The sequence below is a fragment of the Leuciscus leuciscus genome (genome assembly GCF_965113295.1).
Source record: "Leuciscus leuciscus genome assembly, chromosome: 20".
NCBI lineage: Eukaryota > Metazoa > Chordata > Actinopteri > Cypriniformes > Leuciscidae > Leuciscus > Leuciscus leuciscus.
The window spans coordinates 17,052,114-17,078,137 of NC_138744.1; the positions used below are offsets into that span (position 1 = coordinate 17,052,114).

The 26,024-nt window shown below is 38.5% G+C and overlaps 2 protein-coding genes across 3 annotated transcripts in view; both read left to right on the forward strand.

Annotated features, from left to right (window-relative positions):
- The window catches only part of cgna (cingulin a), a 29,348-nt gene extending 9,431 nt beyond the window's left edge, over positions 1-19,917 (forward strand). Inside the window, exons 2-21 of one of the 2 annotated variants that reach the window (XM_082151008.1) lie at positions 1,096-1,362; positions 3,238-3,895; positions 4,252-4,352; positions 4,433-4,502; positions 7,762-7,874; positions 7,974-8,106; positions 8,364-8,576; positions 9,352-9,500; positions 10,574-10,694; positions 10,787-10,999; positions 11,085-11,306; positions 13,527-13,775; positions 13,911-14,081; positions 14,179-14,340; positions 14,444-14,533; positions 14,685-14,768; positions 14,947-15,065; positions 15,585-15,693; positions 15,810-15,973; positions 18,119-19,917. In XM_082151008.1, coding sequence (XP_082007134.1) covers positions 1,097-1,362; positions 3,238-3,895; positions 4,252-4,352; positions 4,433-4,502; positions 7,762-7,874; positions 7,974-8,106; positions 8,364-8,576; positions 9,352-9,500; positions 10,574-10,694; positions 10,787-10,999; positions 11,085-11,306; positions 13,527-13,775; positions 13,911-14,081; positions 14,179-14,340; positions 14,444-14,533; positions 14,685-14,768; positions 14,947-15,065; positions 15,585-15,693; positions 15,810-15,973; positions 18,119-18,263 — 3,552 coding nt within the window. In that variant the 5' untranslated portion in view covers position 1,096 and the 3' untranslated portion in view covers positions 18,264-19,917. Of the gene's footprint in view, positions 1-1,095; positions 1,363-3,237; positions 3,896-4,251; positions 4,353-4,432; positions 4,503-7,761; positions 7,875-7,973; positions 8,107-8,363; positions 8,577-9,351; positions 9,501-10,573; positions 10,695-10,786; positions 11,000-11,084; positions 11,307-13,526; positions 13,776-13,910; positions 14,082-14,178; positions 14,341-14,443; positions 14,534-14,684; positions 14,797-14,841; positions 14,915-14,946; positions 15,066-15,584; positions 15,694-15,809; positions 15,974-18,118 lie in introns of those variants that run through there. The other variant, XM_082151009.1, reaches the window with a different exon arrangement.
- A 1,724-nt stretch (positions 19,918-21,641) lies between these two features.
- Positions 21,642-25,805, forward strand: LOC309483803 (cell adhesion molecule 2-like). Its single transcript, XM_082149825.1, has 7 exons — positions 21,642-21,766; positions 22,427-22,753; positions 22,831-23,151; positions 23,782-23,844; positions 23,922-24,110; positions 24,523-24,570; positions 24,658-25,805. Exons 1-7 carry the CDS (start codon positions 21,694-21,696, stop codon positions 24,699-24,701), a joined length of 1,065 nt encoding a protein of 354 aa, XP_082005951.1. The 5' UTR covers positions 21,642-21,693; the 3' UTR covers positions 24,702-25,805.
- Positions 25,806-26,024: the final 219 nt, after the last annotated feature.

Below are 26,024 nucleotides of genomic sequence, written 5' to 3' on the forward strand. Positions count from 1 at the left end.
ATTTAGGATAGAAAGCCAATGGAATATCTACATCTACATCATGAAAAACAAACGTGTGTGTTCAGGTTAATGAATAATGAAGGCCATTGGGTTTTCTGTGCCAGGAGTCAGAGGTAACGGGCAGCGTTGAGTAGAGTGTAATTCGATCCGGCCTCATTGGACTGTCTGCATTTCTGTGTCTGTCTGTATCTCAATAGAGCACAACAGTAGGGTTCTGGTAGTAAAAATCCCATTCAAATTTGAGAGTTGCACAGGCTAGAAACATTTCAAGACAGATCATTGTCTACAAGGTTGCTGAAGTCCATGTGATATCGACCCCATTTACTTTATTATTAATGCATGTTCCTGGTTTTATTGTGTGAAGGATTCATAAGTGTACATTATATAAACAAAAAGGCTGTTCCTGTTCAGCCCCCTCCAACCACTTGGCCTCATTATAGAGTATAACGCCCACTTTTCACCAACAAGTCTAAATAAAATGCAGATTCACTAATAATATAAAAATATTGATAATATTTTAAAACCATTTTAGTTTAGTAAAGACATTTGTATATAAACCAAACATTCTGCATTCAGAACTAAATGCTAGAAAAAAATGTTAAGATCACATATTATGAAATAAGTAAAGTAGGACACTGCCCCCAATCCTGAACCAAGATCCACCAATAAGAAAAGGGAATTCACCATGGTATCCTTGTTGAAGTGAAGTGCTTTTTTAGGAATGAGGAGAGGAGTGTCTGTAAAGGGGAAAGTGACTTCACATCAGGTTGTGCAGTGGAGTATAATCTGAGGGACATCTTATTGCTTCTGTCAGGGCTGGTATTGGAGAAAGAACATGCAGGGTTGTGATGGAAAAATAAATATATTTTTTATTTCGTTGTACTGTTGTGATTCAGACAGAGCTGGTAGAAGAACATTCTTATTGAAGATTTTTTTTAAATGTCTTTGCAGAAAATGAGAGGGGGGAAATAGTTCTGGAAGAAAGTATTTGATTTTTGAGGTCACTGGACAAGCACACTTTGACATTGTGCATTGTGTGATTATACTGTACTTTGACTGTATATTTTCTTAATATTCTTTTCGTCTCACCTCTAGGATGTCCGCTCCTGTCTCAGGTAGGAAGACCCCCGTGGACTATGGTGTACAGATTCGCTTTATAAATGACCTGCAAGACACTGGAGGAGGGGTGAGTGGGCAGCCTCGAAAAGAGGGACCCAAAAAACAGCCGTCTCGCTATGGAGTAGCAGTGAGGGTGCAGGGCATCGGTGGGCAGCCCTACGTTGTACTAAAAGACGGAGAAAAAGGAGATTCATATGGTGTACAGCTGAGAACCCAACCACCTGCCTACAGCAGCCTGCCTAGGTATGCTCTGAATATTTTTTTTACTAAATGCAACATTTATTGATTTCATTATATCTTAAAACCCTCTGATCTAAATGACTGCTTGTAATTGTTAAAATATTTGTTACCTATATACGTGTATTTTTAATAAATTAAAATGCTTTTTAAGTAATTGTCTTGATAAAATGGCTGATAATATAGTTTACATTTTGGGATGATATAAGCATGAGAGATTCCCTATGAGAGAATACTGTGTGTATGCAGATAAAGTTGGACATGCTTATATATCCAACTTTATATTAAGAGTTGGGCAATAAAATAAAATACGGTAGTTACGTTTTGCGATGAAATAAATAATCAGGCAATTTTGCTGTATAGATTTGTGTTGCTTTATGTGAATGTCCTGTATATAATACATAGTATATACAACTTTATATAGAGCTGTGTTATAATACAGTTTACACTAAGTCGATATAATTACCCCTAAGCAGTTTAACTGAGGAGTTAATTAAAAGTTGTCTTGGCATAGTACAAATGCATAAGACATTGTACATACTGTAGTTGATAATATCTTTCAGTACCCCAGACTAACTTTTGAGGTGGCACAGGTTCCACCAAGTTTTACAGATGATGGCACCAGCACCTAATTTGGTAGCACTGGGACTGGAGTATTAATAATTACATGTTTTGTCTCTTGGAAATGCGCTTTTGGCAGTGACTTGAGTTGACGGAACAGTATCTATAGAAAATGAACACGAGTTACAACTTCATTAAAAAAATTATATAAAAAAATGCTAACTGAGTTAGGACTCCTCATTTTTTTTTATTAACCATAGGTCTTCCATAGTGTAGCCGATAAATATATAGCCTATTCCATAGTATATATTTTTTGAAACAGTAGCTGAAACACATTTAGTATTTAAAACAAATGCACAAAAACTGCTATAGCTTTATAACAAAAATAATGTATTTAAATTACATTACTCATTTATTTCATGTCTACATTAATAATATAATACAATTCGATATGAATATCTCACATTTCTGCAACAACACCATGGTTACAGTTAATGTTACTCCAGTAAATCCAAGGTAAATGTTGGTGATTTGTGGGTTGAAAAGCCTTCTAACTACTGTTGTGACACAATGTTTCTCCTGTTTTCCACGTCAGTGTTGTTGAGAATGTCAGCATTGTTTCATCTGGCTTTAAGCTAGTTTAAAGCAGGGCTCAGTAGTTTCGGGATTTCTTCGCTGTATTCTCGCTTTTTGCTCGCAGGTTTCTCTCTAGAGCTCCCCCCACAGCTTCGGAATAGATATTTGACAACACTGTTGTAAAAACTCGTTGGCGATTCTCAGACACCAGAGGCTATAGATCAACGACATCAAAGCAGATGGGACATTCTTTAAAACGTCTTCTTCATTCGGGTTCGGACAGCGTGAGGGAGCGCAATCATGACAGCATTTTAGCAGATTTCTTTTGGCCGTAAAGCAATTGTTTACATCGCTAGACCTGATATCACGCGATACTTCCTGACGGCTCAAAGTTGCAAGTGCGTATTTTCCGCTCACGGGCACCAGGGGGGTGCGAAACGACCACCATTCAACCCGAAATAAGTAATATAACCATTCCAATGACTCCGAAGCTGTTCAGTTAAGGTACAAAAAAGTTACTTAGATCACCTTTAAATTGCCAAGACATTTGTGTTTTTTATCAGAAAACTCTGCTGAACTCGAACGCTTCTCATTGGATCGCTGTTTCTTTCCACTTTTGGCGCATTTACTACTTATTGTTTCACATACAAAACAGAAAATGCAGCACTTATAATGGTAGTGCTTATATTTTTAAACATTTTAAATCTGTATCTTTGTATTTTGCTAATTGTGTCTGTGTGTTAGGAGGAGAGAGGATGGGGTAATCCAGGGGCCGTATTTCTCGTCTGGAGAGAATACCCAACTGCGCCGGGCTCAGTCTCACGGCTCCCTGTTGGAGAGAGAAAACGGCAGCGAAGAGTTTACAGATCAACTCCGACGGCCGCTTGGTGATGGACGCTCTGGTAGCTACGGCAACCTGGATGGAGGTGTTGGTATGGGACCAGAGAGGGAGCGGCCCATAGACAGGATTGAGAGAAATCAGTGGGGCGGCTCCTACCAGACAGGGCTGAATGGCACTTTGGGAAGAGGGAGAGGTGGAGGCAGTCATTACACCTCATCCGAATCAATTGAAATGTCTCCACACAACCAGCAAGCTCTCAGCCAGTCAGCTCACAGCTCCAATCGTCAGACTTCTGCCCACAGAGTCGTCGACAGGTTCGACGGGGGCTCTGCTGCACAGGCGGATAACACTGGGACCACCACCAGGGGGCGCTATCCCATCCTAAGTGCAGACAACAGACCCACCTCAACCTCACCATTACCTGTTTCATCTCTCGTTCCAAACACATACTCTTCACCTCTGTCTTCCTCACCTGCTTCTGCCTACAGCAGCCTGGGACGTGGTTCAGGTTCTGTCGCCAAGGTCATGGCTGTCTCTTCATCTGCTCCAGTTGATGCACATGTAAATGATGGGTGAAATATATTGAGGCTTATTAAAATCTTTGGTCTAGACTTTGGAGCAGCTTTTGCATTTGGAAGTGCTCCTCAGATTCCTTAAAAGGCTGTCAGTGTTTTGGAACGGTGTAATTTGAATAGGTTACAGTAAAGCAATTCATCCACCTGATACTCTGTTCTCTCTGGCATTGAATGTCATTTAGCTTAATGTAGCTGGTTAGTTTCAGCAGAGAAAGTGTTACTATTCAAAGATGTATCAATTGTAACCCACTCTTTAGACAGTTTAGGAAATGTTACTTAGTTGTTTTAAACTTATTTGTGTGGGTTGTGTTTGATGTTTAATAGACTGATATCTCCATTTAGGTAACTCCTGACCTGTTGATGGACCAGGGTCAAAGTTCAGGGTCAGAGTTCTCAACCGAAGATCAGATACAGCAAATAATCTACGATGTTCTACGTCAGGGGTAAACCATTGTTCTGATTTGCAAACAATATACACAGACTGAATGTCATTAGTAACATTTTGTTTCTCCTAATTCCTCAGGAGTACAGAGGGAGACGCTTCCATTAAGCGCAGAGTTCGAGTCATCTGTAATAAGATTCAAGGCCTAAAGGTACAGTTAATCAAATTTAAAAATTGCTATTTGTTCACTCTGAGTTTTGAACATAATACATGTCAACAGCTGATCACATACCCTACATTTAAAGCTAATGAATGACTTCTATTTAGGGTTGCTTCCACCAACAGTATGAATGGTGAATATGAATTCAGCTCAAAGCTTAACCTCTGCTCCCAAAACTATTTCAGGTGAACTGAAGTACAATTCATGATAAAACAAACAAAAAAGACAATGTTCTGTACAGGATATTAAATTACTTGTATCGTGAAAGGCAGTTCAAGTGTATTAAACCAGAGACTGTATACAGTATGTGTAATTTGTGCAAAAGTCTTGCCTTTCAGTTAAAATAGCCAGTTGGCTTTTTTTTTTAATGCACACTTTTAGTGCAATTTGAGCTGTTATTGAGACATAATCTTGACAGACAGTTTTGTATATTGCCGCCATTCTCAATTCAAGTTCATAAAAAATACACTTGTATTATCTACTTAAAAAATAGCTGCCCAGGGTGTAACCAAGATAACCATTGAGTCAATTGACTTTGACTAAACCCAGCTGCGAATAAATCTGCCATTTTTAAAAAGCTATCATAAACAAGTGTCAGCAGTGAGAGGTGATTTACTCTTGTGATAAAACACAAAGTCTGGCTGTGGAGGTAGGCTCAGTTGGCACTGTGTTCGGTACTCAGACAGGCATTGATAAAATGGGCATTACATTTGATGGCTTTTTAGGTGTTGGCATCTTTTGCTAAGCTGTAATGAATTGGCAGCAGATCCCACCTCACTTACAACAGCTGAGCCCATTTTAGAGTAAGAGGAGTGAGAAATGTTTTGCTCTGCCATCAGCTACACACACAAACACAATTTTCTACTAATGGACACAAAAGTCTGACAGTCTAATCTAATATAAATTTATAAATCCCAATAATATACCATCAGAAATTATAAATGAGCACTTAAAAAGACTGCAATTCAATATCCTTGTCAATCTTATATTTGAACATTTCAGTAAACCCTAAGTTTATGTTTGAAATGCAAAGAACGTGAGTTACTCTTTGAGGCAAACAGTAGACCATTTAGCCTCAGTATAATAACCTGACATAGATAGAGAACCTAGATTCCTGATGGATGTGTCTGGAACAAGCTGTTGCTGCCAGGAACAAGTTAACATCATGGACAAGTTTCCGAGCAACTGAGCTCAAGATAATTAAAAGAATTTTAAAAGTGGCACAGCAAATCGAAAAATACCTGGAAGTTACACAACTTCTAAAATTGCATAATGTGCTGAATGTTGACAAAGATATTTTCCTATTTTATGTTAAAACAAAATAGCGCTAGTAATTCAGTGTAACAATGGCCTAAAAGCCTGTGACTTATGTGATAAAACATCATATGTATGTATACTATTATTCATAATAGTTTTTGTCTTAAATGCTGAGCTTTTGGGAGCATTTTGTAATGTAGAAATCTCATAAACACTTCCACTTTTCAAGTAATGATTTCTTAAAAACAAAGGACTTTTTTTTTGTAAGCAATTACTTAGAATAGTGAACTTTACACAGGATTATGTCTATTATGTCTCAAAAGGGGGTAGCAAACCACTAATGACTACTTTGTCATCTAGATACTATCATAGTGGTGGACTTGAATTATAGTGTTTTAGGCTAATCTGGTAATGCCTTGTTTACATGAAAAACATGCACGTTCTGACGCACATGACTGTCCTGGTTAGTCCTGTTAGCCACTGACAGACTATACACGGAGTGGGCAAAACAATGGAAACACTTGATGTCAGTTTACCATCATCATGCACTGTTGGGGAATTTTCCTGCCCTGTCAGAGATCTTAGTAGATATAGACAGTCTAGATATCTTTGTATACAGATCTGCTCATAAATTTATGTGAAATTATTAATTATATTATTTATTACAATCTGAATTATATGTTTTGTCATGTTATGTTCCAGGTCCTGCAAGCTTTGCACATTTGAATTTTTCCCCACAGTGGCTCAGATCAGATTGGGTGTCATAAACATTGATAAGACTGCAAGCAGCAGCCATTGACGCCTGTTTCACACATACCCCATTAGCAGTGCGTATGCGGTGCGTATTTCTTTCCGCACCCTTATTAACAGGTTAGAGCTTTCACACTGCACGCTGATGCGGTCCGTCAATGTGTTCCAGGTGCGGTGGGTATACAGCAGTGCAGCGACCATTTCCACACCGAGTCTATTTTTTTATGTGCTGCACGCGCTTAATTAAAGTGACAGCACATGATTCGTGGTCAAAATGAACACAGATTGACATGAAAATGAAGTAATCTCACCATAAACGCATTTCATTAAATTATACTACTATTTTTCACAGTCATCTTTTCACTTTAAGCCCCGGGTAAAGCAAAGAAAAGCAAAACACTTACCATGAGTAGCAAAAATAGCTAATGCGGTCCAAAAAAAAAAAAAAAAAAAAAATGAAACACACTGTACAGTTTGTTATAGCTATTATGTGTGGGCAAGAGCCTTGCATCTCTGCAGAAAGTGATAATCACGTGATGGTGATCCGAGAACTACACGGAACAAGAAAGCTGCACAAGGGATGACACTCGTTGAAGTGGAGAAACAAAGTTCTGTACGTCCCGTGGTACTTTTTATATAAAGATTTTAATGCTAAAGAGAGGCATGAGAGTCGGCTGTCATTGTTAATTGTAAGTTTTAATTTTAATGTTTGTGTTTTTAACATAAGAAAAGTACATTCAAATGTTTTTGTTCTATATAGAAGGAATGCATTGAATAATACATTTAAATTTAGTGTGTTTAAACGTGAATAAGTCTATGAAAGACTGTATAACTGTAATAAGTACAAAGAGAATTGAAATTCAGAAAATGTAGTAAAAACTTGAAATTTGAATTTGAAATAAAAATAATGAATAAATGTTGTGTTTGTGGTATACAGCGGATCAGTTGCGCACGGCAAACGCAGCATATATAAAAGCACATGAGCGCGTGCCACTCCTGCACTGCATATGTACTGCAACACACACTGCAAACGGAGTATGTGTGAAACAGGCATGATGCTTGAAGCAACACAGGATCAAATGTGAAACATAAATGCAACAAAATAATTATGATCTCATTTTATTTTTAAATATCTTATTCTTGAACATCTTTAAGTTTTCAAAAGGGGAAAATTAAACATATTAGAAAATGTTTATGTAAACTTATGAGCACAACCATATAACCATTGTTCCTTGAATTTCAGGTGAGCGGATCTGATGACTTAAAGGAGGAGCTTGAGAAATGTCTGGATGAAAACGTACAGCTGCAGGAACAGCTGGGAAGAAAGAAAACAGAGCTGCACCAAACGCATTCAGAGTAAGATAAACCAACATGGACATTCCCACGTCTGCAGATTATGTGCAGTGCAACATAAGGTATAGTTATATTGTATTTGTGTGCTTATCTCTCTCTCAGGCTAACTCATTTGCGAATGGACAGAGAGAATGCAGAGTCTCATGTTAGAGAGCTGGAGGATCAGCTGGCAGGAGTACAGGAGGAGCTGAGAAGAGAGACAGACAACAAGGCTCAAGCTGACACTATGCATATGGTAATCACACGCACAAATGCACATACACCCCAGACTAAGACTTAAAAGGTCTGTGATGACAAATCAAAACTTTTTTGCTGTTGTGGACAGTGACAGGTGATCTTTTTGAAACCTGTGAAAACCCTTATAAATGTTTCATATACGCATAATGTCCACATTTGGCTGCTGACAAAAATTATAAAGTACTAGCAGTAAAATTATGTCACTATGATGGTATTGAGTTATCATAATAAAAAAGTTATGATTTGTGTGTACAGGAGTTGATGGCAGTGAGAGCTGATTTGGCTGAAGCTGCAGCGCTGCGTCAGAAGCAGGAGGACATTCTGAGGCAGAGAGAGAGAGAGCTGACTGCTCTAAAGGGGGCACTGAAAGATGAGGTCTCCTCTCATGACAAGGAGATAGAAGCTCTCAGAGAGCAGTACAGCCAAGACATGGAGCGACTACGAGCAAGCATGGAGCAGGTTTCACAGGTACACATCCAAGGGTTTGCGAAATGTACAGGAAATTAGAGGCTCTTAAAGGGATACTCCACCGTGTTTTCATATTAAACTATGTTATTCCCTTAACTAAGACGAGTTGATACATACCTCTCTCATCTCAGTGCGTGCACTTAATCGCTCTGGCGCGCGGTGACACTTTGATAGCACTCAGCTTAGCCCAGTATATTCAATGGTATCTAACAGCAATGAATTTAGAAGTGACCAAACATCAACGTTTTCCCTATTTAAAAACAGTGACATGAGTAGTTTATACGACCAAGTATGAGGAAGAGGATCAGGCGTGACTTTTTACTGCGCCGAGTCGAAGTATTCCCAAAAGTGCTATTCCGCCATACATTATAGTTGTCCTTTTTAACCTGCTTAGAAAAGCGCCACGTTTTATTTTGTGTCACCATACTTGGTCGTGTCACTGTTTTTAAATAGGGAAAACGTTGATGTGTTTGGTCACTTCTAAATTCATTGCTGTTAGATACCATTGAATATACTGGGCTAAGCTGAGTGCTATCAAAGTGTCACCGCGCGCCAGAGCGATTAAGTGCACGCACTGAGATGAGAGAGGTATGCATCAACTCGTCTTAGTTAAGGGAACAACATAGTTTAATATGAAAAAACGGTGGAGTATCCCTTTAAGACAGAACCCTGGTGAACACCTACAATATAAAATACAAGGAGCAATGTCAAAACTTGAAGCACTTTGTGTAGGAATCATGGTGCACATATGTACAACAATATCTCTGTGCCTTAGTCTCAGGCAACTATTGAAGCTGAGCGTCACCGTGTGAACTCTACGGTAAGGTCTCTTCAGCAGCAATTGGAAGAGAGCAGAGATGAGGGAAACCATTGGAGAGAGCAGTTCCAGTCCAGTAGAGAAGAGCTACGTAATACCAAACAAGAGTGAGTCACACTTACACTGGTTAGTTTTTTGGCATAATTTAATTCGTTTTACATTATTCTTTTGTTAATATGTTTATGTCTCTCTTTTTTCATTGTACGCTTTTTGTCGGTGCAGTGGACAACTGGTTCAACCTAAAGAGTGAGATGCACTCTCAGAGTAGCTTAGACAAAAATCTAGATTTGTTTGTAGAGATGTGATTGAAACTATTAGTATTTATAAGTCTGCTTTGTAGAGTTTAAGATCCCGCAACCATAATTTTAAACAAATGATTTAATAATGCATTTAATAAATTATTTTGTGTGATATTTTTTAAGTGTACCAAATCACAATTCTAAAACATTAAATCCTTACTAAATTCAGAGGAACTAACTTTTAAACAAATTACGATTTTAGAATTCGATTACTCTGTTACATCACCGTGTTCATCATCTCAAATACTGAATCATTGTAAATCCTTCTGCTTATGAATTTTTTTGGTTACACTTTATTTTAAGGTGATGTAGTTACATTGTACTTACTCAAATAAGTACTGAGTAATATTAATTAACTACATGTACTTACTATAGAGTTAGGGTTAGGTTTAGGGTTAGTTACTTGTAATTATGCATAATTTACTGTTATTACTATAGTAAGTACATGTAGTAACGTGTAACTACATCACCACATTTATTTATTTTTATTCAGAAAATACACGGCTAATCTGCAAATTTAAACACACTAAGCTAATTTGTCCATCACTATATGGTTTGCCAGTAACAGACCAAGATGGCACTATTAATTTAGACTAATAAAATGTGAACTTAGGGAACATTGCTTTTATAATATTTAATCACATTATTATGGATCTTGACACTCAATCAATAGTTTGTCCACCCAAATTACCATTATCAGGAAATATGAGGAGCTCTATCATGTTATAAGAAGTCATCATGGACAGTTCAATAGTTGCTATACACTGCAGAATATGTACATATTTGTTAATCAATCACTTAGTTTATCTTTTTTTGTGTGTTTTGAATATTGTGTTTGTGTATGTTTATACTATGTGTGTGTATATATGTGTGTATGTTAGGTTACTCCAGTCTCGTCTGGAGAAAGAGGAGTTTGAGGAGGAGCTGAAAGATCTGCAGGAGAAAGTCAGCACAATGAAACAGCAGTTACCAGATCCCAAACAGACACAGACAGTCAGTCAGGTACATACAGTTCACTCTCAACTGCTTATGAATGTTAAATGAATAAATGTTTTCTTACATTAAGACTTAAAGTACTATTTGTATTTTCATAGGAACTTGAACGTTGTCGTGCTGACCTGCAGAAGGCCCAGGCAGATATGGATAAATTAAAAACAGATCTTGACAAGAAGACAATGGAAATCGTTTTATTAAAGAAGAGCAAACAGGAGCTTGAATCAGAGCAGAAATATGAAATTGACAGGCTGAAGGACCAGTCACGCAGAGATAAGGAAGAGCTCACAAAAGCTCATGAGAGGGCCAAACAGGTATAGTATGGCTAAAATTAGTATGACATAATAACCGTTCTCCTCCCCTTGTGTTTTACTTCTGATTTTTATAAACCCCCGGCAGCTAGCTGAACCCTCATTGGTGGAGGCCTTGCGCGGGGAGTTGGGTGACATGCGAGAGGAGGTGGGCCGACTGCGCAGTCAGCTGCTCTCAGCTGAAGAAGAGCTGCAGGCAGAGAGAGACAAACTCAGCTCTGCTCAAACCCAAGCAAACAATCTGACACATGAGCACAAGGAGCTCGAGGAAACCAACACGCGTATGAAGGAGAGGCTCACACGTCTGGAGGTTAGAACACACATTAATATAGGCTACGTCTAAACTAATATGGTTACATTTGAAAACACTTTTTTTCCTCTACGTTTTGGCCTTCCATCCACGCTGAGACTCCTGTCCTTTTTTCCTGCAGTTTTCGCATTGTAGAGTGGACTATTTGAACACGATGATGCATGTTTAGTCATTTGACTTATATTTTACCAGTAGATTATACCGATATCTGTCTGCTATATGCTATTCACTTTCACAGTGTTGCTAAAAATAAATGTTACTTTGTACAATCCTAATATTAAGTTCCTATATAGATGACAGAACATTTACTCTCAATTGCTATCCTGCGGCAAAAAACAAGGGCAGTTGTATTTTATTCCATACATGGAATGGTGATTGAGTGCAATCTCAACGCACCAGTAAGTGTTAAGATATTTAGCTAATAAATGAATTGTGCCAGAAGAATAGTCCATCCATCCATCCATCCATCTTCTTCCGCTTATCCGGTGCCGGGTCGCGGGGGCAGCAGCCTAAGCAGAGATGCCCAGACTTCCCTCTCCCTAGACACTTCCTCAAGCTTTTCCGGGGGGACACCGAGGCGTTCCCAGGCCAGCCGGGAGACATAGTCCCTCCAGCGTGTCATGGGTCTTCCCTGGGGCCTCCTCCCTGTGGGACGCGCCCGGAACACCTTCCCAGGAAGGCGTCCGGGAGGCATCCAGAACAGATGCCCGAGCCACCTCAGCTGGCTCCTCTCGATGTGGAGGAGCAGTGGCTCTACTCTGAGCTCCTCCCGAGTGACCGAACTTCTCACCCTATCTCTAATGGATCACCCAGCCACCCTGCGGAGAAAGCTCATTTAGGCCACCTGTATTTGAGATCTTGCCCTTTCGGTCATGACCCACAGCTCATGGCCATAGGTGAGAATAGGAACGCAGATTGACCGGTAAATCGAGAGCTTCGCCTTGTGGCTCAGCTCTTTCTTCACCATGACAGACCGGTACATCGACCGCATTACTGCAGAAGCTGCACCGATCCGTCTGTCAATATCCTGTTCCATCCTTCCCTCACTCGTGAACAAGACCCCAAGATCCTCCACAACTCCTCTACTTGAAGCAGGAACTCTCCACCAACCTGAAGTGGGCAAGCCACCCTTTTCCAACTGAGAACCATGGCCTTGGATTTGGAGGTGCTAATTCTCATTCCAGCCGCTTCACACTCGGCTGCAAACCGTCCCAGTGCATGCTGAAGGTCCTGGTCTGATGGGGCCAGCACGACAACATCATCCGCAAAAAGTAGACACGAAATTGTGTGGTCCCCAAACCGGACACCCTCCGGCCCCTGGCTGCACCTAGAAATTCTGTCCATAAAAATTATGAACACAACCGGCGACAAAGGGCAGCCCTGCCGGAGTCCAACATGTACCGGGAACAGGTCTGACTTACTGCCGGCAATGCGAACCAAGCTCCTGCTCCGGTCGTACAGAGGGACAGCCCTTAGCAAAGGGCCCCGGACCCCATACTCCCAGAGCACCCTCCACAGGACGCCGCGAGGGACACAGTCGAATGCCTTCTCCAAATCTACAAAGCACATGTGGATTGGTTGGGCAAACTCCCATGAACCCTCTAGCACCCTGGAGAGGGTATAGAGCTGGTCCAGTGTTCCACAACTGGGACGAAAACCGCACTGTTCCTACTTAATCCGAGGTTCTACTATCGGCCGTATTCTCCTCTCCAGTACCCTGACATAGACTTTCCCAGGGAGGCTGAGAAGTGTGATCCCCCTGTAGTTGGAACCCACCCGAAGAATAGTCTAAAAACTTTATTATGTCTGGTCTCTGATCATCTCAGTGAGCTTTCAATATGTTTTACACATATGCAGTAAGATGAATTTACGTTTTCCAATGTTTTTATTTTGCATGATTTAACTTTTCAGTATGGGTGAGAAACTTGAGGAAAATGCTAATGTGGACTGAGAGAGTTTTGAAATAATAACGGAGTTTTCAAATGAATCCGCATTAATGTAGACAGCCATAGTTATATAATGGTACACCTTCCCTCTCACTCAGACTATAACAATCTGTTTTCATCAGTTAATGGTTGAAAACTCTAATTGTGTTTTCATGATCCTATTTGTCACTTTTGTAATCCTGAGTTGATGTCATGCATTTAAACACACACATTACTCCATCCGCTCATCTGTTCGCCCTCTTTTTCTGATGCGTTTAACTGTCTTTGTCTGTAGTCTCAGCTGCAGGAGCGCATGTCTCAGAGTATTGAAGCTGAGCAGGAGCAACAGGAGGAGACCAGGAGACTGAGGCAGCAGCTGGAAGAGTCCAGGCGCGAGAACTCCAGGCTGGGCCTGGAGAGGGACGAGCTGGCTCGTAATATGGAAGAGAAGGAGAAGGACAGAGACGCAGTCCGCAAGGAGAACACGCTGCTCGATGACCAGAGGAGGCAGCAGGATAGAGCACTAGACAAACTCAATAAAGAGGTATGTGCTCATCGACACAAATTTGAGTCAGTCTTGTGTCATTTTAAATTTTTAGTAGTCTGTCCTTTACTTTCTGTCTTTTTTAATCTCCCTCATTTGCTTCCTCCTGCCCCTTTCTCTTGCTTTTTCTGTCAGATGGAACGCTTGTCTGCTGCGTCCCGTGAGGAGGTGCGGCTCCTGCAGGCTCAGCTGGATGAGCAAAGAGAGAAGTGGAGGAAAGAGCAGCAGGACTTGCATAAAAACACCAAAGAGAAGCTCAGTGAGCTGGAGAGAGCTCAGAGCACCATTCATTCCCTACAGGAGGAGGTGCCACACTCTGGCCTCTTACAAATATTGTTTTGAATTTGGCTAAGCAAATTAATCAGTCAACAATTTGTAGTTATTACATTTTGTTTGTTTTTAGTTGGCCCGTCAAAAGAAGGAGCTATTCTCAAGTTATGAGGATCGAGACAATGCTTTATTAGATAAAGAGCTGCTCAGCAACCGCCTCAAGCATCTGGAGAGTGAGATGGAGACTCAGCGTACCACACAAAACGACCGTTCACGAGATATCCGCAGCTTGGAGGTGTGTGTTTCACCTTCACATTTCCACATTTGGTGTCTTAGAGATCATAATGTGGTGGTGTACCTCTCTCTTCACTGTATGCTATGTTTGTCTCCACCCGCAGGACAAAATCAAGCATTTGGAGCTTGAGTTAGATGAGGAGAAGAACAGTGCGGAGATGCTGACAGAAAGAATCACCAGGAGCAGAGATCAGGTATACATACACTGTTATCATCAGTGGACATCAGGGACTTATTAAGTGCCATATTATAACCGAACTACTGTACCAGTGTAAATTATTCATAAAGTGTTAACTAAGAAAAAGGTAATTAAATGCTTTAATTTAAATGTGGTGCTGCGTGTAGATTGAACAGCTGCGTGCAGAGCTCATGCAAGAACGGTCTTCCAAACAAGATCTGGAGCTGGACAAAAACGCTCTGGAGAGACAGGTACGCCTCGTGACCATCCAACAGTATGGTAGATTTATCTGTCGAAGTGTACACTGCATTATCGTTGACTGAGTTTCTGTGGTAACAAGTGTGATAAGAGTGTACAGTTAAACAAGTGAAGAAAAAATTCATTAATTCAGATTGGCCACAAGATTCATCTAATCTGCATATCTTTCAGATAAAGGAGTATAAGTCTCGCGTAACTGAGATGGAGGGCCAGTCACGTTCCTCCACTGGCGTGTCTCAGCTGGAGAGCAAAATCCAGGAACTTGAGGAGCGACTGCGCACAGAGGAGAGGTAAACAAAGGACCTAATGAACAGAAGTTCTAAAACCACTATCATGAAGTGGCTGAAACAATTACATTACCCACAAAGCACTACAGAATGCTTGAGAACAGCACTCCTCTTTAATCAAACTACGCTGCTAGAATACATAGAACAATTCACAGACCGCAGATATTGCTGTTCGTAAAGCGGTTCACGAAATCTTCTACTTTAAGTTAATTAATTCAATTAAATTTGACTACATTATGTAAATTAGATTAGTGGAATGGTCAGGAGGTTTATTTGTTACTTGGTCAGATTTTAATTTGCCCTGCCAATATTTATACTGGCATTTGTTTACAAAAACAACTTTTTGTATATGCACCTGGAAAAAAAATATTTTATTAAAATAAAAAGTCACGTTTTAAAGTTTTAAAAGAAAATAACATCATCAAACCACAGCACCTGAAGAATCTTAAGTGTAAGAAAACTCTCAATACACTACAGATTCAGCACATCCTGAAGTACAAGCACATAGTTGTGTTTTTTCAGAGAGAAGAATTCTGTAGTGTCCTCTCAGCGACGGTTGGAAAGGAAACTAAAGGAGCTGAACATCACCCTGGATGAGGAAAGACAGCAGCACACGGAACAGAGAGACCAGGTGAATCATACACACTTTACATGTACACATAGAGTAGTGTGTCTTCTACACCATGTGTACACCATCTGTGTATTTGGTGGAGTGTTTCTGTGTTTAATGCATGTGTGGTCCTGCAGCTGACTCTGCGTGTGAAGGCTCTGAAGCGGCAGGTGGATGAGGGAGAGGCCGAGGCAGAGCGACTGGAGGGATTGAGGAGGAAGGCCATCAGAGACATGGAGGAGCAGCAGGAACAGAAGGAGGCGATGCAATCCAGAGTCACGGCGCTAGAGAATGAACTCAAGTAAGTGTGCGTGACTGAGTATGTAAAGTTCTTTTTTTCCCTATAAATAAGAGTTTATGTTTGGAATGCTGAATTATTAGTTTTTAAATAGAGAGCAATTATGGCTGGATTCCTTCGTGCTTTTTCCTTTATGTGTTTGGTGCAGTATTCAGAATAAGACCTACAGTATATGTGTGTGGAATTAGTTTATTACTTAAAACATTAATACTCAGTGAGGCCTCCAGATGGCAGTGTGTGTCTCTTAAAATGCGAGAGTGACCAGACTGCTTGCATCTCTAATCTCTTAAGGCCTTTAGCTTTCCTAACCTCACTCACAAATGATCTTTCCTCAAATCAGCCAGCACATACTGCTCATCTCTGCTATATGGTGAAAAATCAATACCACCCTGTTTATCAAATCATATGCACATCCTGGAAATCATAGAACGTCCTAAGCTTATAGATCAGACTGTATTACACACACAAAAACAATTCAATTAAATCTGCTGTACCACAGTAGTGTCAGAATTTCTTCTGTATAGTTCTTCCTGATAATAATGATGCTGATATGTAAATGAATGTACATTAACTTTTATTTTTATTTAGGTTTAAATCTTTAAAGAAAAAAGAAAAGAAAAAAAAAAGAAAAAAATGCATCTTGCTCTTGCGTCTTCAGTCGACAACTGGCCGAGTTTCTTACTCTAACTTACTTGCTTCCCTAAACTGACCTGCTGCGCAGCAGAAATTAACAGACAGACATCAGCAAATGTCCTCTAAATGCCTTTATTAACGGCCAGTAGATCTTCTCGAGCAGTTCTCAGGGAATCTCTCCTAAGAAGCAAGGCCGGAGGATCTCAGACAAATTCCATTGAGAATCCCACCGTTAAACACAGATACAACAGTTTTTATAGAATCGAGAAAACAAATAAGACTAACATGTCACCTTCAATATGATTGGTTCAATTGGTTCAAAAGCCCCAACCTTTTTCCTCTGTCACTGGCACAAGCCAACTCTGTTTTAATGATGACTTCATTTGTTAATCACAAGATTCTAACAGACTGTCTAGTTTCATTTCCCAAACTATGTTATTTTTACATACATACGCACGTAGTCAAAGTCACAAGTTTTCCATTGATTTCGTACAGTAATTGTTCCATTGTTAGATGTTAAATAAGGTTAGATGTTAGAAACATGGTTAGTTTAATATACAGTCTAAAATTTCTACTATATATATATATATATATATAGTCCCACCCACTGATCTGTAATAGGTCCGTAACGTGAGTGGGTCCCGCCCCCTGGGAAAGATGAGGAACGAGTGTCTGTAGTCTCAACAGAAATCCCCCCCTCTTACACTTCCTCCTACAATGACGCAAAATGACGATTTTTGCGTCATTGTAGGAGGAAGTGTAAGAGGTAAATAACGGATTTCTCCCGTCTCAGGGGAAAATGAGAGAGTGTTGCACGACCATTAAATAGTATGACTGGGTTTCTAACAATGCAAAGCTTAGTGCAAATGGGTGGAGTGTCCCTTTAAGAACTGTATGTTCTTTAACAAAAAACCCCCCCAATATTTAGGGTAAAAAAAACAAAAACAAATTTAGTATATATCTTGATTGTATGTTTCTTTTTTTAGCAAGTTAGTTATGTTAGATTTGTTTTAACAATATTATTCATATTAATTAAATGTATAATCATATATAAATTTAAATACTTTTCATTCTGTGGCCTGCTTGGAAGTTTGCTGAGGCCCCCTATAGTGGGCCCTGGACCCCTGTATGAGAATCACTGTTCTAAATAATAGTAAATAATAATAATCTAAAAAATTTATATTTAAGCCTAAAAATACAAAATAAAAGTATGTATAGTATGTATAATAAAAAATGGGTAACACTTTATTTAACAGTGTCCTTGTTACCTATGTTACATGTACTTACCATGGTAATAACAATACATTATGCATAATTACATGCAACTAACCCTCAACCAAACCCTAGTCCTACCCTAACCCTATAGTAAGTACATGTAGTTGCTTAATATTACTTAGTACTTAAATATATAATTACACTGTAACAATGACACCTTTAAAATAAAGTGTAACCAAAACATTTATAGTATGTTATACCATAGGACACTACTGTCAAATTGGCTTATTTCATCCTCAGGAGGAAGATCCAGCAGGCCCGGCAGTCAGCTCTGGAGTCTTCAGTGCTCAGCTCTGAGGATGATGATGATGATGATGGATTGTTTGATCATTCCAGCATAACCTCCATCCTCACCGAGAGCAATTTACAGACCAGTTCCTGCTGAAACCGAGAGAGGAATCTGTGGAATGGGGCGTGAATGGGAGCTGCCTGTTGATACAGTACATACAATAAAAATGATTGGCGCTCCATTCCTGGACACAGAGTAACTTCAGTCTTGCTCTAAAATAAATTATAGATATGAAACTCCAGTCTTCTGGTTTCCACCCTTAAGCATTCACTGCTGCGCCACATCAACCCCAATTATAAATATATTTTGTACAATCTGGGGTTAAACGTTTTTCTGTACATTAAACTGGACAACATCTTTTCACACATTTTGAGACACCTGACATTTTATCTGTAATTGAGTCTAATATATTTCAGTCATGGCTTTATTCATCTAGACCTCAGTTTCACAGTTTTGAAAGAAAAGCTTTAATGATCCCTTCAAGTTTAATGTAAAAAAGGTCTTTTAGACGAGATCAGTTCAGAGTTTAAGCCATTTAGAAACTGAATTAAGAATATAAGACAATGTGAGACATTATGTTTTATTGTACATTAGGGATAAATAGAAGAAACAAGAATCTTACTTTTGTATAAAGTGAATGAATACATATAGATGGAAGGAAACATGATTGAATTTTGTTTTAAGGGCCCAGAGACCGGACTGATGATTTCATTAGGTGTATGTTAAGAGAGACTGATGGGAGATATCAGGGTATTAGTAGACAGGAAAGGAACACATCAGTGAACATTTTTCCAAAAATGCCAGTTAGCACAGGGTAGTCATGTGAATGAAAGAAAAATGCATAAAAAGTAAGTGTTTGTCATTAATAGTGTAGTATAGCAAAAAAAAAAAAAAAGGTGTAATATGTTATTCTCTGCTTAGACTCTAGCTCTTTATAATATACTTATTCTTTCTTAGTTTACAGAATGAAATAAGGCAAATAAGTTATATTGGTACGAGTGAATCAGCACTACACAGATGCATCACTGATGCCAAAATACAATTTATAACAACAATATAAATCAATAAAGATATTTACATTTCATCTCTTCCATTTACAAACATTTCTATACAAACAATGAACTTGAATGAGCTTCAAGTGCAAATGTCATTTAGCAATATATAAGCAGAGCCTTTCTAAAGCAATTGTACTGTAAACTTATTTTATACAACCACTAAAGCACAGCCATTTTGATTATTTTCACCAAAATTGTTAATTTTTAATTGACAGGCTAAAAAAACAAAAAAAAACAAGATCAGTGTTTATGTTTTTCCATCAGGCATAACGGAACAATGACATTTATTAATTTTGTTTGTTCTTTGTTTTCCAGCATGTGATATACTGTTGTTAACTTCAGTTCAGTGTATAATATTGACTCAAATTTATTTAAAGTAAATGAAAAACGGATTTTTTTTACCGTTCATACAGTAGTTGTCCTATAATCCTGTAGTGGACATTGTCTTTGGCATTTCTTGATACCAAGCTGCCTTTTCTTATCTATATCTACTGTACTTTATCCATGCGCACCATGTCTGATTCACATGAATGGAAAACCACTACAATGCCTTGTATATCTAATAATAATTTTTATGTACATGTATTTTGTATATATTTGTAATAGAATTTGCATCAAGCACTGATCAAATCGAAGGTTTGTATTTTTCTGGAAGCAAAATCTTTTCTATCAAAAATAAATTCAGTACTTTAATATTTCCTCTCCATTGTATTTTTTTTTTTTTTTTTGGTGTGCTCAGTTGTACTTGTATTTTGTACATGCTAATGCATGTCATAGATGTAAGGTACAATTGAGCGTCAGATTGATACTGGATGTTCAAAATGTCTTTGTCCTTATCCACCTTATTTTTAATGTAAGAGAGTGCAGGGCCATTTGCAAATTGAATTTGGCTGGCTTTCAGTGTCATCCATTTCCATTTATTTTACCTGCACAAAAAAAAGTCTATTGTTCTGCTTTGTATTGCAAACTGGTATTAGTTATCATGTTATCATAAACATAAGCAATGGTTTGTAGTGCATTACCTCCACGTTGCAAAATTATATTGTATCCAAGTGGTAATACTGCTACTGGTCGTCTTGGTGATGGTGCTATGGGGAGCACCGTCAGCATGACTGGTGTCTGAGGCATGTGGACACACACACCAATGTTCAATGGCGGATAGTAGTTCATGCAGCCACATGCACCCGTGATGCAAGGGAGCTTGAGGTTTGTCTGAAGGAGACGTGCAGGCAACCCTGAGGCATGGCAACAAGATGCAGCGACCAGTTCCCCTTCTCAGAGAACCTGGTTGCATATGCAACCTGAGATGTTCCCTTTCAAAAGAATGCCTGCATCACTAAGCACTGAATATGCACAAAGTGGGCATAGCACTAAGTGACTCTATGGGACTAGGTGGAGTCAACCCCAAGGGTGTATCCTATGTGACTTGTGCAAAAAGTTGCAAAGTGGTACTATCCCCTACTAGCCAGTATACACAGGCCTTTGGGCAAAACCTTACTCCCTGTCTCTGTGGGACAGGCCTCATCCTAAAACACAGAGCAGAGCTGTAAGGGGGATAAACAACATAGCCTTGGCTATTGTCCGGTATCCATTGCTAGTGCCTCTGCAATATTATCTCAGAGGCTCTTAGCAGCCTACTGAAGGGAGCATACAAGGTCCTAAAAACCTCACTAATCAGTATTTCCACCTGAGCGTTCTGAGAAAGACCACAGACCAGGAGTAGACAGCTACTTGTTTCTGTATAATGCAGTCCACCTCTACTCTTCCCCAGCTACAACCTTCAGTATTGCTACCCGTCCAATTTCTTGAAAATCATTTGTTACGCATCCAAAAAGGTATGTATCCATGTTCTACAACTCTGTGTCAGTGTTTCGCAACAATGTCAGGCCCTGTCCCAAATGGCATCCTAAACACTCGTGGTCTTCCTACGAGTCCGAACTTTCGGGACATAGCGCCGCTTTGACTGTCGGGAAGTAGTCTGCTGCGGAGTTTGCATCAGTGCGTCAGGTGCCATGTCACTTAATGTTAAAACCTCTACTGGAGATTTCTCTGCAGTTGTTTTACATTGTAAAAAAAATAAAAATAAATGCTGAATATCCATTCACACCATTCTACAGGCAAGCATATACCATAAGCTATTATCCCCCAAAATGCAGATTCGTCATGTGACAACTTCTTTCGTAAATGAGATTGGGGGAGGCATTAGGAAATTTGAATTAATAAAATTTACTTCATTATTTGCATATTTACTTTTTAGTTGAAATATTATAAATTAAAAATATTTAGTCAAATCTTTCAGTCGCTAGGAGGGGAGGGCCCCCCCAACAATTACACCTATGATCTGGACTCTTACACCCATGATCTGGACTCTTACTTCCGTATTAAATGAGTAACTGAAAATAGCTTTGCGAAAGTGAAGTGATGTGGCCTTTGCTCATAGAGTTCAGCTGTCCTGCAGTGAGCATCTGTGTATGATGGGGAGTTTTCAGCCTTCATATTTCCAACTTCTATATCTTCTAATAGCAGCTTTATTAGAATGCAAAGGTAAGTGTCATTATATGAAATCAAATTCCTTTAACCAACATACAAACTAGGTATACGCAAAATATCAATGCACTTTGGGTGTGTAAACACGGCAGTTTGACATGCACATGATCAGTGTCTAGTCAAGTGTGTTTTATAGCACTTTTCACAGTGGACATTGTTTCAAAAGCAACTTTATAGAAAAATACGGCAGTATTAGTAATAATTTGGAAATTGCTAAGATATTTAAATTTGTATAAATATATGTAACCATTTCCTATTTGAAAGCAAGAAGAAAAGCATCTATTTTATAATGTGATTTAACCCTCACTTTCAATTCTTTTACTTCAATGAAAGCTAAAGGTTAGATTTTTGCAAAAAAATTTAATGTAAGATCAAAAGGATAAACAATGCAGATTTATTTTTACAGCCATATTTGATCATATTTACCAGGGATGCTAATAATTCTGACCACATACACTGACATTCAAAAGAATCATTTCAGAAAATACTGACAGTAGTTCACCGGGTTTTCTTTCTCATTTCGTAATACATTTAGAGGCAGAACCACTTGGTAGAAAGTAAATGCTGTATATGAACGCTGTGGTTTCCATGTCTCGGCTCTCTCAGTACGTCTCGGCTCTCTCATTATGTCTTGTTTTGCTCTTTATTTCCTTTTAGTGGCGACACAGAGACCCTGTGAGCAGGTTCATCAGTTGAACATAAACTATGTTCAGGGTGACAATATGTCTATTTCTTGCCTAACCACAACCCACCCGCTGGAGTCTCTGACAGTGGAACTACGCAGAACCGACCCGGTTCAACGCATCCTAAAGTATTCAGACAACTCTCCATTAGAGCATCATAGATGGTCTGTGAGAAATTATGCTGGAAATGTTACACTTTACCTGAAAGACATCAGTTTATCCGATAAAGGACATTATGAATGTCAAGTCTACAAAGATCGGGACTGCCTTAATGTAACTCTTTTTAACCTGAGGGTCAAAGGTGAGAATGCTAATTTCTGAAACAAGCAAATAATCCCCAGGAAACCTGTTGTGATAAATATGTTTCTCTGGTTTCAGAGTGTAAAACTTTGGATTCTGTCCATGCGACTCCAGACTCTTCAGTGTTGCTGCCATGCTCTGAACATCCTCTACAATACAGAACTGATCAAGTAACTTGGAAAATCTTTCATGGTCACCAATCAACAGAAATAGACCAATATCGCCCTCCACACAAGCCCTCAAACAGCACAGAGAGAGTCCCGAGGCCTCTGTATGAGAGAGTGAGAATACTAGGGAATGGATCTCTGCTTATAAGGGATGCAGTAAACACTGATGGATCATGGTATCAGTGCAGAGTGAGTGAAAAAACCTGCTATGAGGTGAAGCTGGTGATGAAAGGTGTGTTTTCAATGCAATATTTCTAACCCTTTGACAGACATTGATTACATTAAAAGATTTTAATTTAAGTTGTGCAATTAGATGTGAGTTGGGTTTTGGGTTAGTCAAAAATATTTTGTATTGATAATGGAAATAAATAGGTCGGTAAAATACTGTATAAATATTCTGAGGTTTAGATTAAAATTAAGTCTTGTTGTGGTGATTATTGTCAGGGTTCTGTCACCTCTGTTCTAGTTTTTTCCTGAAACTGGTGACAGGATCCTAACACCCCGTCTATCTTGTTTCATGTCTGTGTGAGCACACAGCTCTTTGTTTGGTTTCCCCAATGGCGTGGTTATTGTTCCTTTTTGTGCGTGCGTGCGTGTTTAAAAAAAGAACAAAAAGCCTACATCTGACACCGCACCATTTCCCTGTATCTGCACCTGACAGATTACAGCATGAGTTCAGTGTGTCTTTGCTAATATACTGTAATAATTGTGAATGTGTGCATGTTTAAACAAGCTTGTACAAAGTTAATATTTTATATTAGCTGGAAAATGTGGCTTAATGTGGCATTTGTATTATTGTCTAAATATTCTAAAATGTGATACTTTTCATACTGTAGAAATAATTGTTGTACTTTGATTGTAGGTGAAGAGAAGTTTTATACAACTGCAACATTGGAAACACTTTCCACAACATTGTTAGCCACAAGTAAGACAAGCACCTATACGTGTGTGATAAAAAATAACCTAATCAAATTGACTGATTTAAGTTTATCTTTTCTCCTGTGATCACAGATGTGTCAACCTCAGCTTACAGTCCTGTTGTCAAGATTGAAGGCAACATTGATGCGAGTGCAGCAGTAACAGCTAATCTGACAGCAGTAGTGATGGTCACAATAGTGTATCTGTGTGTCCTCATAACACCGATTGTCTGTGTGATTCTTTATTTCAAAAAAGGCAATATCAACAGCCAAAGTAAGTCCACAACTGGGGTCCTGAAAAGTTTAACACTGTTGAATTGTTCTTTAACAGCATGTCATACAAGCTTATTGGAAAGAAGAGATCCTAAACACACAGTACTGTGGTCCAATCCAATCAGCAACCTAGATCTGCTACACTGAACTTACATTTGTTTATTTTGCTGCTGTTTCCTTTCAAATGAGTGAATTCAATTGTTTTCTTTCAAATTACTGAATTCAATTGGTGTTCTTATTGCAATTGTAAGATTTGCCGTTACTGTCAGAAAGGGAAAGCAACCAATGTAAATGTATTTAGGATTTTAATGTTCTTCTATGTGTGTTGAAATTAATTTTGGTGATGAGAGCCCTCATGTTGAAAAGAAAGACTTTATTGTAACTTTAATGGTAAAGAACTTACTTTCTTGTAGTTGAATTGGACTGCTGGTCTTCCGTATCTTATTCTGAAATTTCAGGAGGTAAGTGATATTTATGGTAAGTCCTTATAAAATATATACAACAAATGTACCTGATCAAGTGCTTTAATAAAAGTCTTTCTCTTGCAGGGTTTGATGTCCCGTTCAATTATTTAGTTGAATTTAACACATGAATCATGACCTTGCAACTATTGCAACACATGATGACTGACATCATTTTGTAAACCACATCACAATATATTCTATGTAGCTTGCACTGCCATATTTTTTCATATTTTTCAAACTTTGATTAACTCACTTCATAACATGACCACACATATAAATGCAGTATGCACACATCTGCAAATATGCACATAATTCAAAGAATACATTTACTTTTTTTTTTTACTTTTGTTTTTGGCCAAATTAATTTGTTTACTTTATCTTCCAACAGCTGGTGTAAACAAACAGAAGCTTCTGCATGCAAACCAGATGAGATGTATGATGATTTAAATGAATTACTGTGTTTTAATTTTTTTTTCTAGTGTTATTTTTTTTATAAGTCTTTGAGAAAGTCCTCATTTAGTCATCTGTCACAAGTTATATTAAAGGGGGAGAGTCAGTTATACAAATGTTTTGGGTAATACTCTCAGTGTAATGTTTTATAATATGATTTAATATAACTGAACTTTTTAAATACTTTATCAATTATTCAATATTAAATTTTTCATTAAAAACATCCTAATTTAGAACTAATAGGCTATTGTCTATTCAGTTTTTGAAACACTTTTTGATCACATTTTGATAGGGGTGCCGCTTTCAAGACTTGGCAAAATGGCAACCGGTGGAATTCAGCCATGTGGTACTTGGAGTTACAGTGGACAAAGGATAACTTGTGTTATTTTGTTTAAACAATTGATGAGTGAATGTACCATTGTTTGTCGTACTGTCGTACTGTCATTCTTATATTCATCTTTAATAATTTTTCAGTAAAGTGAAAGTAAAGTGAGTACATATTAAATGATCTGTAACAGACAAGGCAATAGTGACACTATTACTGTCGGATCTAATATAGTCAGCACAGCATCTTTTATCTTCAGTATCTCTGAAAAGCATGCATTGAACTGTGTCTTGTTTAAAAATTAATCTTCAGTAAAATTAAGTGAACAAACAAACAGTGTCTTACTGACGTGATCTGGTACTTCGTTAAAAAAAGTTATTCCTTCATCATTCCTTTTCAAGTCAATGTAAACAGGTCAGGTATGGGATGGTTTGTTTATATTCTTTTCTTTTTTTTATTTGTATCATTGGTAAAGAGGCAAAAAAATGTTTTAAATTGTCTTCCAATAAAACTTGCTTGACAAAAAAAAAAAGTTCTTCTACGCTTTCTTTATGTTAGTATAACAAGGAAGGCAATGTAAAGACTGTTTTTTCCACAACTAGGCACTGCAAAACATCTTTTAAATCTCAATGCATTTCTATTATTATTATCACTCCATTACTATCCACATATAATT